This window comes from Epinephelus lanceolatus, chromosome 9 (genome assembly GCF_041903045.1).
Source record: "Epinephelus lanceolatus isolate andai-2023 chromosome 9, ASM4190304v1, whole genome shotgun sequence".
Lineage (NCBI taxonomy): Eukaryota > Metazoa > Chordata > Actinopteri > Perciformes > Serranidae > Epinephelus > Epinephelus lanceolatus.
In genome coordinates, this window is record NC_135742.1 from 35,554,127 (window position 1) to 35,571,047 (window position 16,921).

The 16,921-nt window shown below is 41.8% G+C and overlaps 1 protein-coding gene across 5 annotated transcripts in view; it reads right to left on the reverse strand.

The window, feature by feature from the left end:
* gnb1l (guanine nucleotide binding protein (G protein), beta polypeptide 1-like) overlaps positions 1 to 15,571 on the reverse strand; it is a 34,809-nt gene extending 19,238 nt beyond the window's left edge. The window contains exons 1-4 of one of the 5 annotated variants that reach the window (XM_033618820.2): positions 15,515 to 15,571; positions 2,504 to 2,675; positions 2,001 to 2,126; positions 1,643 to 1,805 (exon numbers count right to left, since the gene is read on the reverse strand). In XM_033618820.2, coding sequence (XP_033474711.1) covers positions 1,643 to 1,805; positions 2,001 to 2,126; positions 2,504 to 2,613 — 399 coding nt within the window. In that variant the 5' untranslated portion in view covers positions 2,614 to 2,675; positions 15,515 to 15,571. Of the gene's footprint in view, positions 1 to 1,642; positions 1,806 to 2,000; positions 2,127 to 2,503; positions 2,676 to 9,427; positions 9,477 to 9,857; positions 10,032 to 15,514 lie in introns of those variants that run through there. The other 4 variants (XM_033618819.2, XM_033618822.2, XM_033618821.2 and 1 more) reach the window with 4 other exon arrangements.
* Positions 15,572 to 16,921: the final 1,350 nt, after the last annotated feature.

The window sequence follows — 16,921 nt, forward strand, 5'->3', positions numbered from 1 at the left end:
GAGACGTCCCATGACGCCCGTCCCACCTGTGGATATACAAGATCACGCATTTATGCCATTTTACACCCTCTCCGCCACCACTGGGGTGGGCCAGACCAGGCTGTTATTCCCAGTAATTTGAACTCCTTGCCAAGGTGCCCGCTTTTGAGTTGCTGACGGCAGCAGTCATTCTTATCCCTCACTACTCAAGGTTCTTGACTTCTATCCCAAAGACATGTTTTCAAATATGCTCTGTTTACTTCGGGCACTCTTCATATAACAAGCTGCACAGCTGAGTGCTTCTTTTCCACTGGTAACCAGACGTAGACTCACAGGCACTGAACAGTTGATCTATTATTTCGTTTGAAAAAAAGAAGCCAACAGACACTTTAGATTATAATGAAATTATTTCATTGTTATTTGTTCATTTGTTATTGTATATATTGTGCTCTTTGATCATAGCAGTTATTTTCTAAATGGGACCTGCTGCTATTGATTTCTTGGCCATGGGATTGTGAATGTAATGACAGCTTATAAACAAAGCTGAACTTTGTTAATCTCACACTTTGCTGTATTGATGGATACATGATGCTTACTTAATTTATGTAAGTGGCATGTTGTCAGTTTGTTCTGCCATGCGGTGGCCATGTACTCATGGTTGTATGGTTACCCTCACTATTAGAATATCTGATGTGATGTAATTGTGTGTAATGTTGCACATGCTCAGTGAGTACATGGTTGTAGTCGCCACAACTCCAGGTTTGACACTACTTTTATGCAACAGTTGTGCTGTTATGTTACTGGGGAAGTCATTGCAGTATTAAATGAATAAATAATGCTGCAGCTTGCCTTTGCCATCTTATTTCTTGAAACTATCACACATTGCTAAGCAACAGTAAAACTCTGCATAATGTTTAATGAGATGTTATAATAGGAGTCAAACAAGTGTTATGGTTGATCTATAGAACACTTTGGTTCTTGCTCACAATATATCCAGCAGGCCAAGGACAAAGGACAAAGTGTGACAGTGGACACTTTGAACTGGAGGGTCCCTGGTAATTAACCAGGGACCCTTTAATTAAATTGAAAAACTTCCTTTAATACTTAAAGATTAACAACCCTTAAAGGTGTGGTATATAATTATATAGAAAGATAGTTGATTGTTGAGTCTCATTCCCCAGTCATCAAATACCGATGCTTTGAGTCTGTGGTTCAGTCTGACTACCAACCCTAGGTCATTATAATCATGACCTGAGAATGAGACTCAACAATCAAGTCCCTAACCTGAATTTAAAACTGCAACATTTTGGCTGAAGTACGTATATGAACTGTTTAATAAAATGTAACAAAAAAGCAAGACTATGTATTGTCATTCTATTTTTATAGTATCACAAGCCATTAGTCTCCACACTGAAGAGTAAACGTCCTCAGGACACACTAAATCTTACAGCTTTGGTGAAAGTTTCGTTTAAAAAGCGACAATCCCTGCAACTTTTTTTTCAATTGCACTTATTCTTTTTTAATGTTGCAGGAGGCGAGAGCCCATCCCAGCATGCACTAGGTGAGAAGCAATGTACAACATAGATAATTAATAAGCGTACAGACAAATTCACACACATCCACACCTATGGACAATTTAGAGTTTCCATTCCTGCTGTCTAACCTCTTCTGTCTGTTGTCCAGCAAAGGCCAGCAAATGTGTCCCAGGGCTCGTCTCCAGCAAGGAGCACTGACAGAATCCAACACTGCCGGTCCACACAGAGTCCGTCACCTCACTACGACCTTCGCTCAGATCCCACAGACAGACCTGCATGTCTCGTCCCTGACTGCAACACAAAAACAGATACAAGCTGCAGTTACTTGCATATTTCAAAACTTTAAAGGTAGTCAAAAAAAAAAGCGATACATGAAGTTACAACACCAAAAGTAAAAATAATATTTTACATGCCCAAATGCTTCAAGAGACAGTACAAGATGGATAAGTAAGACATCTTATCATGAAGTTAAGAGACAAAGCGAACCTGATGAGGGTGTCTGTCCCCTGCAGTGTGCTGACCCAGGTGACCGAGCTACCAGAATGACCTTCTACAATCCTCTCAGCCCTCCTGGTGTTCAGGTTCCACATATGGATGGCACCCTTCCCTGACCTGCAACATCCAACAGCATGCTTTAAGAGGGCTATTTTATTAGTAATACAGTATATCATTCTGCTCTCACCTACACATATAGAAAGAAAGTACCAGAAACTATTTTCTCTTGCCCAAACCTAACACATACTGAATCAAAATTTAAATACTGGATGTGTGGTGCTTTAATAGTAAATCCTGACTGGCTGGCTTGAAATCTATATTACTTATCACATGCAATAAAACAAACCTGCCTATGTGTCTCTTATGATAGACTTAATGTACTACTAAAATAACAAAATCTTCTAACAAAAAGAGGAAGAGATACACATAAACATCTTAAGTACTTGGGAAAATGGTAATGAGTCAAAATATGAATATTGAGATAAACGACTCACCCAGAAAATAGGAGAGGAGTGTTTCCTCCATGGCAGCTAAAGTGGAGGGTGTTGAGGGGCCCGCCAGCCCCCCTCAGGGTGTAGATTGGGGACGGAGCGGGACGAGACATCCCTGGGTCATGCAATCAGTGCATAGATGCAAGGAGGCCGCAAACCCATGTCATGACACCCACTGAAACAGACAACAAGACGAGTGAGCTGAGAGATAAGTTACTTCTGAGAGTGATCTGAAGAAATGGAAAACAGTTTGAGCTCTAAAAAAAAAAAAAACAAAAAACAAACTTTTCAGCAGTTATGATAAATGTTCCATGAAAATGAGATTCATTTGACTCTTTCACGGGGTACGATAAGATGAAAGTTCAGTGGAGGCCTAAAATCCAAAACCATCGGAAACCTAGTCATCTCTTTTTGTTTTTGCACAAACACTGAGCAAAGACTGACAGAAAGTAGCTCCATTTTGCCTGGAAGCCGTTCCCTTCCACACAGCAGACAGTTGTGTTTAATGCACTGTCTGTATTTTCTCTATTGTTAGTAGCTACAAACCCTGTGGCCCTCTCTCCGTCTTCCACCTTCCTGATAACACCTCTCTTACTCAATACGTCATAAATCACAGCCCCTGACAGCTTAATTACAGTAAACAGACGGAGATTCAGGCTTCTCACTCCTCTTGTGATCAACAGCCGTTGTCCCAGAGGCAGAAGTAACAGCTCAGGCTTTTATGTCGTCTGTAGGCTGGGCTCCTGAGGAAACCCAACCGACCGCAGGTATGCTGCAAGGAAATGATGCGTCAACGTTAAATTGCCGTGCAATCACACGTGAGTGATTCTTGGTACCTGGCATCAGATAGCTAATATCAATCTATCCATCCATTTTCTAACCTCCTTATCAAGTTTAGAATTACAGGTATCCAGAACCTGTTCATGCTAATACTCAGCGAATTTTAAATAGATCATTTTTACCAAAAACAGACTTCTTAAATTCAGGAAGACACGTCCCACCCTCTCAGTTTTATGCTAAACAATAGACAGACAATGACTTTGAGAACAACTACCCACACAAATACAGATGGACAATTAACCTACCAATAAAAATAAGCAGGTTTTACGAGCTGCCACTCCTGAAGCTGCTAAGTAAATTCCTCCCTCACCACACTGAAATATTTTTTCTACCTCGTTATCTCCAATTACATGTTCGCCAACTACACAAGAAAACAAATCCTAAATATGACTTTTCCAAAAAGCACTGAGTTCAAATTCATCTTAACCACACCACTACAACTAATAGAACTTAAGTAGCGCACAAGAACACACTCAAGCAGGCTGTTCCTTATGGGAAGCTGCAAGGCTATAGCCACAGGGGACCAAATCTGCTGGGGGTCTACCCCAACCCCGAGAAAAAAAATTCTGTAAAATTCAGCGTTATGAGGGTCATTAAACTGCTATGACTGACTTCATAATACTTTTCGATCTTGCTTTACTTTTGGAGGAGCCAGCGACTAGGGGTGGGGGGAAAACTTCAGCATAGTATCGCAATATTTTTGTTTGGCAGTATCGTATTGTAACACAGTACCAACAATTGACTGAAGTGAGATGAACAGACTGAAAGCTTTTTTCTTATTAGATAAAACAGAAATTTGGTGAAATTATTTGCAGTTGGAAACGGGTAATAAGTCGCAATATAACGCAATAGATCTTATTGCAATACTCAGCATACTCAGCACACGTTTGAAATTTAAATAATGTATCATGACTATGTTATTGTGATAACATTGTATCATACAGCCGCTAGTGATTCCCACCCCTACCAGCAACCAGAGCTGTTTTTTCTGCAGCCGCACCTATCTGGAGAGAGCTAAAAGGAATAAAAAGGTGAGGATTTTGTCCCTAAAGGACAATATTTTATTTTGGAAATATTATTCATTATTAATAATAATATTACTGACAAAAGCTGCAGCACACATCCAACAGTTGCCCTCCTGCCTTATGTAACGTTATAGGCTACTCAAATAGAAATATAAAGAAATGTAATGGGGGGTATCTGTGAAGCATAAAAAAATGCGCCTGCCTACATGTAAATAACTACTTTTTCCCAAAATACTGCTGGCTCTGTGGTGTTGGAATTTCATTTAACGTTACAAAAATAATCTGTACAAAAACTGAAGTGTAAAAACAATAACTTGGGTCTGTGATGTTGCCAGGCAACTGGCAGAGACTCCCAGACATCACAGCTTCATGCCAGCAGAGAGCTGTTTTCAGTCTTTATGGTGGCTATGGCTATGGTGTCTCCTGACTCAAGCTTCATACTTAACACACAGATATTAGAGTGATATCTTCTCATCTAACTCTAGCATTAAAGCCAGTGAGTGTATTTCCCAAAAACTATTTACAGTACATGTAACTATGTCTTTTAGATCATCTGAGTTAATGAGCACATCCTCACCACCACCACCACCCCAAAACACACATCAACCCCCCCCTCCACTTTTACTTATCATAACCCTTGCTCCCTGCAATCAGTAGACGCTGAAACTGGAGCCTGAGGCATTCAGGAGCAACTCATTTCAGGAGGTTAGTGGTTAAATTGTCCATGTGAACCTGTGAAGCGGAGAGACAGAGACCCCTGCCCAGCCTGCCTAATTAAGGACACAACGCTGCAGTCTAACAAACTCACAGAGACATAGTCTCATAGTTTAACACACTGCATGCGGGCAAAGTGGATCATTTTCTCCATGCTCACTATGGAAAAGATGGCACTAACATCCAACTAATTATGTAAAATGCAAAAAAAAAGGTTTATATTTGAAATGGTTAAGCATATGTATGAGACTTTAACCACTCATATCTCTGAACTAGCCGGAAACCCTTCAACCAACAACTGTACAAACTTGTTTCTGTGTGGTATGAAAAAAATGGCAAAAACCTTCAACAGTGTTTTTGTGAGGGTCTATCAGTTAAGCCCTGAATGGATGGGTAAGACTGCATTCCTACGCCAGAGTCCAGTGCCTGTGTGAGTGTGTGACAGGGTGAGGCTCACCCTGATAACAGGTGGATTAAGTGCCCCTTATTGTCCTCTTGCAGCAGACCCGCATGGAGCTAGCTGTGAGTCATGTACACAGTGGACTGAAAATGTTTTCATTGTCTCAAGACCAGTGGCTGTGGGACTTTCCAATGGCAATCACAGCTCACTGTCAATCACAGGCAACAGTTGGGGACAGTGATGCAGGCGTAACTCGGGGACTATATAACCAAAAATATCGAAAAGACGTGAATAACTGCCACTTTTCCCTGCCACTACTTCCTCACTGCACTGCTCCTTCTGTTTTCCAGGCGTCAGCATTTTCAGTGTCTGAATTGCCCACAACAATGGGTCTGTTGTGGTGGCTGCAAGTGAGTCACCCACAAACCCAAATACAAACATGCAGGCAGCTCAGGAAGGGGGAGACAGATACTGTAAACAAACAAGAAGGTGGCAGGATGTCACTCTAATCTATTCGCAAGGACCTTTAAATTGTTCCTTGCTAACAGAGAGAGGCGGCCGGGCAAACAATCAAGCCGGTCACTTGTCTAGCTCGTATGTTTGATATCAAAAAACATCTCCAGTGAGAGACCTTGCTGGAGTAGCAGTAGTAAGTAGCTGGGGTAGATATGATCATCAAGGACAAGAAACTTGCTCTATTTCAGTCTCCAAAATGAAATAAAACTAAGAAGCTTTCATAAAGTGACTGAGCGATAGATAACAAATACCCAACAGGTCAGTGAACTGTCTTATTAAACATGTCCACAGGAAAAATCTCAGTAACTAGCTAGGCCTAATTAAACTTGTGTGTCTCGGACAGAGCATAATAAATCAGACTGACTGATTAATATACCTGAGCTGGATATGGGAGCCAGTGGGAAGAGGCAGGAGAGGAGGATTGAGGCTCCTGCTGGCCTTGTAACAGATAAGACAGCTCTGGGGTAATCTGACTCTAAGTCCATGGATAAAGGCAGTTTGTCTCTTCTTGGGCCGTCTGTCCACACCTACTGGGTAATTAGGCCTAATTATGAGAGAAAGGTCCGCTTCCCCTTCATGTTATTAAATAAGAGCCAGCCTCGTCCGCCAAGGATCTCTCAACACCAGCAAGGGGCTGGCGACCTTCAGATCAAACGCAGCCACTATCTATGCACCCCCCACCCCACCCCGACTGCAGCGCCCGTTCCCCTACCTCAACATTACTGCACATATGAGGGCTTGTGGAGGGAGGAACAGGGACGGTATTCGTTATGATATGGGGCATCAAAGTTTTTTTTGACTAGAGGTTAGGGAGGGAGTCCTGTCCACATTCCTTGCTTGGCTCTTTAGTGCTGGTATCATGTGATCGGCAGCTACCCACCTGAGCTGCCCCCTTGTCAAATTCTGCCATTCATAAATAAGAGCAGGGAGGGAGGGATATACTGATCACAGGGGTTTATTATAGAAGCTTTATAATGCCCCAGCTTCACAGGAGTCATTATGGAGGCATGGGATCCCGAGATCCCCTGCTGATATCAGCCTCATCAAATATGAGATCTGACCTGCATGATGAAAACTCAAAGTAGATTACACATAACTCAAAAGCTGCATTCTAGATAGGCCTGCCAATGAACAGCCGATGTTATAACCATTCAAACCAACTGTGTTTCTTTTCTGTGACATCTCTGCCCACAAGCTTAAAAAAAAAAAAAAAAAAAAAGGACCTCAAATCTGCCCACTGCTGCTACATACCTCAACTATCGGTCATTCTGATGTTTAGCCTACTACAGGCAATGGGCTTATCTGCTGTTTCCCTGCTTTTCACCGTCTCGCCAAGGGGGTACTTCCACCTCGCTGGCTGGTCACTGGGTGGTGAGCTGGCTCTATGACCATTAGTCAGCCTTTCTGCCCTAACCCTCCCCCAACTAATACAGATCCTTCTGAGGAGGAAACTAACGTGCTAAATAGAGAGAGAGGTCCATTATAAAAGTCCAGTTAGACAAACAACACGGGAAGTGGCGAGGAAGACACACACCCTTTATTGTGTCTTGGTGGGGTTATCTGGGCTGGATAAACAGCCCAGCGTCAGCTAGAGGCTGAAGTCAGACACAAGTACACCAACACCCACTGTCAGTCACAGATCCAATGAGTGGGAAGAGGTGGCATTGTTCGCGTGAATGGCGTGAATGCTAAGCAGGGGCCATTGCAGATAAGAGCTCAATGCCTTGTGGGTGTCATTGAGGCAGGCACTGATGGAGCACTGTGTCAGAGGGTCCCGTTTTAGGAGGTCCTGACTGTGGTCAACAGGTACTAGGAGCCTTATCTGTTTGCATTATCACCCATTTCCTCCATGAGGTAATTTACCTGGACACAAGAGGATAAAGGGACACAAGAGAGTCGACAGCTCAAGTGTCATCGTACATCTCCACACGTTAGGGGTGTGATAGGCTGCGGATCTATAGGGATTTTGCTGTCCATACAGCAAAGATATGACAACAAATAACTGTTTGTTGTGCCATAATCTCAATAAGACATGATGCAACAGGGACAAAGAACACAGAAAACAACACTTTGTCAAACAGCACATCCCCTGTGTTAAAACTGTCAGTCATCTTCAGGGGTGTGATGAGTGATTGTATGAGGACCAAGTAATGGACGGTGAAAAGTTTGACAGAGTGCTGACTATTTGTACAAGGCAAACAGCTTCCGGAGTTCAACAAGATCTATTCAACCAAATTTAAAAAGCTCCTTTAAATGGAAAAGCTTAACATAATGAATACAACTCTAAGTTGAGCATTTGCACATTATCATGGCAGATTCTGTGAGCTGGATATAGGAGCTCCATGATCAATTTCCCAACTAAAAAGCACTCGATAGTTTTAACTGGTTTTTCAAATAAGATAATACAAATTAATATATATATAATGATAGAACATGTTTTAAACAGAGGTGTCAAACACAGAGCCCACTTGCCAGAACCAGCCTGTTAAAGGGTCCAATCCAGCCTACTGAATGACTTTGCATACCCAATATTGATACACTAGTGAAGGCTAAGAGGTGCCACATTACAGAAGAAAGTTAAACATTGAGTAGCCTACTTCATGTAAAATGGTGCTTCAGAGGCTTTTCCACCCTGACCAGAGTACAACTCTCTGAAATAACAATGAATAGGCCTACTTACTGTGGTTATATTTAAAGATATTGAACATTATGCAGAATAATGCCAATAAACAGCTTCAGTTCAAAATAATCTACTGCTGAGGAGGCACAACCAAACCTTTTGATATGTAAATGAATTATAAGGCAGGGAATAAACCTGCTTTCTCGTTAGTTACTACATTGGTGTGGTGATGCCAGCACTACTACACAGGAGTGGAAATGTATGGATAATGCACATGTAATGACAGCAAGTATTGGACTGACTGAATGCTGTATGTAGATTGTTAGAATGTACTTATTTACACTACAGGAAAGGGAAAATTTTAAAGGAGTTATTTAATGGTTATTATGCAATGGTTTTACTGGTATGGGCCACTTTGGATCAAATTGGGCTGTACTGGCGAATGAACTAAAATGAGTTTGACACCCTCGCTTTAGACATTTTAAATCTGCATCTAAACTTAGATCTGCTTAAAAATACACTGGACAGACAGACAATCACAGCATGTGTGTGTCAGCTGTCTTTATGAGCAGTGAGTTCAGAACAGAAGGTCAATTGCAAACACATAAAACGTTTTCATATGCCCCATCTTGCTTTTCATTTTTGTATCTGCTCTAAGTTTTCCCACACAACCCTTTATTCCAAAAAATAATTTGGGTTATACCTAGTAGTATAACTTGACATTTCATGAGCTTACCTATGAACAGTCACACAAAACTTCATTAAAAAATGAAGCAGTTTTTGCTGCATTAGAAAATGGCACATGCATTTACCTCACTGACTTTAGTAATGATGGAAGCCATAGTATTTGATTTGATCCACAAGCAGCATAGTCTAATGGAATTTGATTAAAGGGTTGACAAGAGAGTTAGTTACAATTCAAGCATTGTATATAAACGTGATATTGTACATGTATTGTTTCACAGCTCGTTTTTACTATTACGCCAGCTTTACTATTAATTGTCTGTAAATAAGACAGTACTGGTGTCTCCATGTGACTCTACTACACGTTATCAGGGCTGCGTTGTACACGCAGTTGAGCTAATTGTGCTATAGCATAAATTAAAATGCTGGGCTGAAACCTGAACAGGTAAGGCAACAATTTACATCTAGAGGCACTAACACTGTCAGTCTCATGTTGTTTACAAGGTTAGCAACAAGCTAGCAATTACCCACAACAACTGCTATAAACAATACATATACCTTGTTATTACATAGTAGGCGTTATCGCCGGGTAAAGTAGGGTCACTGTAGTAGAAAAAGAAGCTTTAACAAAGCTTCAAATAATACCAATTCAGTCACACACCGGTGTTTTGGCAGTTGTCAGAGAGAAGTTGGCAGCTCTGCGAGAGGATACAAAACATGCGCCGGGAGCTGAAGGACCCCTAGTTAGAGCAGGGGAGCTGCCCATGAAAGTGCCTGTACAGAAAACTCAACACTCTCTCTGCTCAACTGGCTCTCTTCAGACTGTCTGCCTGTGTGTGTGTGTGTGTGTGTGTGTGTGTGTCCATTATTTTCATAAATAAGTATATGTGTGTGGGGATATTTCAATTATTAGGTGTCTTTCAAATACAAAAAAAACATACTATGATAATAACAAGAGCAAAGCAGCAATCTGATATATAATTAAAAATCAGATTATGTTGACTGTTAGATTGTCACTTAAAATGCCTTTTTTCTATTGAAGCCAAGAATTGAGCTTTAAGCTTTACTAAACTCATTTAAGTTACTACTATTTCTATAATGTGATTCAAAACACTACCTCAAAAAAAAAAAAAAAAAAAATCTGAACTGAGCGATAGAACTTGCAAAGCCTCACAATACTGCAAGAACAGGGGAGTCTTTATTTTTCTCCCATCCTTTTCAGTCTAATGGAGAAAGAGAGACAGAGAAAACACAGGGCCCTAATCCACAGAGCACACAGACCCCTTTCATGGGAGTGCTGGGAGAGACCTTTATTTGTCCATTCCTATCATGGAGAAAGCGGGTTTCAAGCTCGGCTAGGTCTGAGCTGGAAGATTAGCTGAAACCAGAGTGTTTTAAACCTCTTCTGTGGCTGTGGATTAGAGTCAGCCAGTCCCCCTGAACTCTGAAATGAACAATAAGGAGTACAGGTGGCTCAGTGGGAGAAGGTGCATAACATGTGAAGCACGCTGAGTTGGAAACCTCCAAGCAACAACGACAAAAATGCCCAAAAGATTAGGGATAGCCGTCAGGGAAAGGAGGGAAAATACCTCACATACACCTAAACATAGTATTTGGACAAGCAAATGTTGGCATCTGGGACACGCCCCAGTCATAGTATGGTGTATTACTGGGGAGAAGCCAGCACAACAGTTTTAATGTATGTGAACCTGCTTGAATTACATTATCACCTCCTAGACATACCATGCTCAAATTATACTCAATAAGACATACAATATTTGGGATTTAGAGAGAAGGATTATCAGCGTATCTAATTTACTAATGAGCTAGATGAAATACATAAGCACCTAATGACATACATGAAAAGGGTGAGTCTCAGTTGTAGAGCAGCAGTGAGTTTAAACCAATTAGTGCAAATGGAGGTGGCAGGACGGTAACCCCTCAGCAGGAGGTGGGAGAAAGTGTCCACTGCCCTGCCTGGACAGATACCATGGCCTACATAATCATCAATTATTCCTGGCATCTCAGTTTACCCAGGGGCAGGGAGGGTGTACGAGACAATGCCAGGGTGCACTTGAGAGCTACAGCCATGGCCTCTACGTGGGTCCGAGGAGGAGGAGGTGCAGGAGGAGGAGAAGGTGGGGTGACAGTGTTGGGGTGTGTATGCAGTATCATCCATCCAACCCAAGAGAATGCGTGGTAAGGAAATCCCTGGAATCCCACTCTCGCTCCAGCCACCCGGCTGTGGGGGCAGGCAGGTCACTTTACAGCTCATCACCAAATTAGAAAGGCTGCGGGTCAGCCTGAGCAGCAGCCAGACCGCAGAGAGATAGAAATAGACGGGAGTGCTACGATGCAGTCTGCTGGTGCTCATTCACCAGGCTCCTCTCTCATCATGAGGAGGCAGAGGACTGCACTGTACACCGTGGAGGGCAGGGAGGAACACTAGACAGTGCATTTCAGTCCTCTGAGACAGACCAAAAAGTAATGAATACATAGTGTGGACACAGAGAGCTACTGTACCAGGAGACTGACGAGCATGAGGAATTTTCTTGACTAACATACAGAGCAATAAATCAACATAAGATACGTACACTAAGATACAATTATGATATATATAGGGACAGTGCCCAAGTTAGAAAACAGCTATGTTATGCTACTGCTAAATATGATGATCCTGACAGCAGCCAGTTAACTTAGCTTATCATTTAGACTGAAAAATGGGGATATAGCTAGATTTGGTTGGTCCAATTGTCATTTATAGGGGAGAGTGGGGTCGGTTGGGACATTTTTGTATTGACTTGAAATAACTTTTCATTACTCACAGGCTACTCAGACAGAAATTAAAATAATTTAATCCCTGAACAGATACAGGTGTCTGCTAACAGTTTATCAAGTTTTCTAGAGCCCAACCCAAATGTGAAAGGCAACATTTTGTAAAATCTACAGGGAGTGCATTTTGGCCTCCTCAGAATGGTTGGGGAAGTGGGTAGGGTCACTATCACCAACTAGCACAACTTAAGGATTGGCTGTGGCTTGGAGGGTACAGTGGGCCACTCACTAATCAGAAGATCAGCAAGTATCATAAGGCAAGATACCGAACCCTAAACTGCTCCCGATAGCTGTTCCATCGGTGTGGGAGTGTGTATAAGCTAAGTAGCAGGTGGCACCTTGCCTCAACCACTATTGTGTTAATATGTGTGTGACTGGGTGAATGTAGTGTTAAAGTGCTTTGGGTGGTCGGAAGACTGGAAGTGCAGGTCCGTTTACCATGTGGTATAACCAACGCCTAACTAACTAATTAACTAACTAACTAAATAACTAATGCATAGCTAAAACTGGTATAGCAGAAGAAAATGATAGATAGATAGATAGATAGATAGATAATGATTTTAAGCTTTAACATGTAGGAACAATTGGGGCGTCGGTGGCTTAGTGGTAGAGCAGGCGCCCCATGTACAAGGTTGTCGCTGCAGCGGCCCGGGTTCAAATCCAGCCTGTGGCCCTTTGCTGCATGTCATCTCCCCTTCTCTCTCTCTCTCCCCCTTTCACGCTTACCTGTCCTGTCCATTAAAGGCAAAATGCCTAAAAAATAAAAAAAATAAAATAAAATGTAGGAACAATCAGAAGATCTCCACTTTGAGCTTGAATGTGAAGAGGGATAATGACATAGGTATTGGCTAGCTGCTTTCTAACTTGCTAAAAAGCCACTGTCCCAACCAACCATGGTCTACTCCAGGGTCTTTTTGTACAGAAAAAAAAAGAGAGGGATATTGTGGTAATTAGCAAGCTTTATAGTAAGCTTCGGTAAGCTTTATAGCATCTTTGTGCTAAACTAAGCTAACCTCCTGACTCCTGCTTCATATTGACCATGGTAAGAATCTTGTCATTTAACTCTCAGCTAGAAAGTGAGTAAGTGTTATCTCTAAATATGTCTTTTCCTTTAAGGAACAATGATGAAGTCTCTCTTAAGATTCAATTACGTTTTCTAAATGATAGGTGGATACATATTGACTTTACTCTTGAACCAATGCAGTTAATATAAGGCCACTGTCAAATAATATCATAAAAAGAAGAATGTTTGCTCCATCAGAAGGATCTGATCCCTATGTGTTCATGTTGCCTTAATCTATTGCATCAATAATTAATAAAAATGAATGTTGTCTTAATTCAGTTTAGCTGATTCTGTTTCAGGGAACTGATATTATACATGCTGGCTCACAGTCACACACAACTTCACTATCTTATACCTAGCTTTAACTTGAATGTAACAGTGCCATAGTTAATATTATTAGTAACACCTGTGCTTTTCCTGCTATGTTAAAATCTCTGCCATCAAAAAGGCCTTTCAAGTTTTTTGTTGCGCATGCTGCTCCTCAGCCTGATTCATGCTGCATTCATATGCTCCTCTGATGGTCCCATTTCCATATTTGGGAAGTCATTCTTCCAACTTTGTTGTTTTTATAAGCTTTTAGTTTGGAAACAACATGGATGCATACATGTAACTTTATGTCTCCCTGAGTTTTCTACGTGTCAGTGGACGAGTACGCATTAAGTTATCAGAAGAGGAGGAGAAGATACTGCGTGTGGGAGTATGTGTTGAATGTGCAGGTATCATTCAATGTGATGGCGAGGCCTCCCCTGCTAATATTTTCCTTGGGCATCTTTGCAGGTGTGAATGGAGAGATCTCAGGGAGGGCGAGGAGTGACTGGCCTGCCTGTCACTTTGAGGCAAAGAACAAAACACATCATGAATAAATGAGTGTGTAGCGGGAAGGAAATACAGGCACTATCAGCACCACTGAACCATCCTCCCTTGGAACAGTGAAGAAGAGGAGGCACCCACTGTCCAAAGTTAATATCTTTATCAGTTCTTTTTGAAACTCCTCTGTAATGATGAAGCTGTTTCTCATGGTCTCTCTTTTTTCTTCATTTATTTATTTGACAGGGACAGTGAATATTAGTAACATTTCTGACAATATGCCAGCATTAGCCAGAAAGGCTAATTTCTATCTGTAGTCCCCAGGCAGGCAATAATTAAAAGCACAAATGTTAGGAATAAAAGCCAAAAATACAATTAAGGATAAAAGCAGTGAAAATATGCAGTAACGTACAGAACACAAAAAAACACAAAAAACGAAGCAAAATAATGACAAATAAGACAACAAATAAATACCTCACTGTTCACAAGTTTGATTCCTAATAAAACAGGCTTTTAATGTGGTGGAGAAACCGTGGGTTCAAATCAAACCAGGAACCCTCTTGCTGTGAGGTGACAGTGCTAACCACTCCACCACCATGCTGCCATGCATACTGACTATTTTATCTCTGAACTGTTCTGCTTTCAGGCAGTTTTGTACTGGAATGATGGCACATGTGTACATGTTTGTTTTGGCACGAATACTCACTCCAACCTCGTCACATATTGACATTTTGGTCATGGACTTTCCATGCCCACATACGACGTGAAAGGTACCCTGGGTGTGTTGGTTGTTGACGTTCTGGGACACCGTATCAAGTTCTGCCTGTTAGATGCATTGTCTTCTTTCAAGACACACTTCTGTTTTCACAGGAAATTTAACGTTTACATACAGTCTCTTTAAAAATAAACACATGACGTTGGTACAACACCACAAATCGACTTTTTTTCCCTTCAAGAACAAACACACACAGTTGGGTTTAGGAAAAAAGAATAGGGTTTGGCTTTAGAATCTTGCGGGATGCGAAACGGGTGAAAGTCGGTGTTTGTTGGACCCATCCACCACCACTCCTGCCCACCCCACTTGGACTTTTGCCACCTAGCTTTCGTCCTTGTCCTGCCATATTTCCCCCTGACACTGCTGAGGGCTGTTAAACTATCATGGCAACTGGCCGTGTATCATGCCAACGTTAAAGAACGCCTTTTTTCATCAAATCACTGCCCAAGTGCCAGATTTCAACAACTTCAGAGTGAGACCGGGCTTGTTTTGGTGTGTGTAGGGCTGTGACTGCATGCATTTTGTGCCATACTATTTTATCTCAGGCAGTAACAAAATTATGTAAATCTTTAAGGACATACAGAAAACAGTAATACAACCTGCTTTCTAAAAGTCCATTTCCATAAAAACAGTGTTTAATTTCAACACACTCAGACTACAGCATGAAATGAGAGCATTTTCCACATAAAATGATTAATTTGTGCCTCTGGTAGTATTTCATGGATATTTCTGACTCACCTGAGATCCCTGTGATCTCCTGAGGTCCGCTCTGGCTTTAGGCTGTGACTCTTTGGGGAGTCAAATCTGCTCAGCAGGAGCGCTGCTGGAGACTCCACCTGGAGAGCTTCCACTGTGGGCCTCTGTCCAGGGAAAAAGGGGCCAAGTAAAGTGGTTCATCCAGCACAGCAGATCAGTCTCTAGTGGAGCCAGGAGCCGTTCCTCCTGTCTGAAGATGACTTGCTCTGGGCTGACAGGACTGGCATATTTTCTTGGTTCAGCCATAGGCTTTTCCACAGACATATGAACAGGCCACAGCCCCCATGGGTCCTGACCAAGCAACAATCTCTGGGGCTGAAAAATGAAGCCAATGCTTATGTGCCAAACTGCAGTAACTCAATTGGCCACTTGAGGCTGGCTCCAAAAGCGAGTCAGTCCCCATAGACCCCCATGTTAATATGCCCAACTTTACAGAAGAAACATGTTGATGTTTCCAGCCTGGTATAAAAAAGGAGTTTTGGTCTCTACAGCTATTTTTCCCATTCACGACAACTGTACAGAGGTTAATTGTTATATAACCCACCTGTTTCAGGAGCAGTTTTCACACTTCGGTGGACGTGGTGAGTACTCTTTGTTGCGGAAACACTTTTACTTAACAAATATTCCATATAATAGCAACCAGAGGCAACCAAAGCTTCTCAGCTGAAAAAATGCCGCACCTCCTAAATGCTTTCAAGCACCCCTTGCTGGGCGTTTCCTGAGTAGCACCTGGTGTTACCAGCTAAGAAAAACAACATTTTGGTGGGCATGGTGTCTAACTGTTACTAAGGCTTAAAGTAAGGCATAATTAAGGACGCAGCTGCTTTGAGTGACAAGTGCTTGCCATCCATTGACAAGTCACTATCATGGCAGCAACATAGGTTAGGTAACCATGGTGTAACCCCAGTTTCAGTAGCCGTAGCTGTAGCCGTCACTATTTCAGAGTGGATTCAGTTCATGAGATCTATTTGTAAAAAGTCTTGTTCAGGGTTTGATTGTACTAGAAGACACTCTAAGGGTTTAAATGTTCAGTTTTTCTGGTAATAGGCTACATTTTGTTTTTATGATTTTAAGCATGTTTTTCGCTATTAGCATGAGCATTAGCATGAGCATAGATAACCATAGCCGTAAATGCACTGTGCTGACCAAGCTAGCAGATAGCATCCAAATATGGTCACTTCTGGCTCCAACAATTTAAGATGGTAACAGCCAACATCCCAAACATGAGCCTTAAATGCTGGCGTCCACAAACCAAGACGTGAGAATAGTATCAATCTAAAGCAAGCACATGGCAACAAATAGATCTTTAAATCAGTTAAGCATCAAAAAGGTTCTGCTATTGCTGCAATGCCACTGCCCAGCAGTTTGCACATTATCATCTAAAGGCTC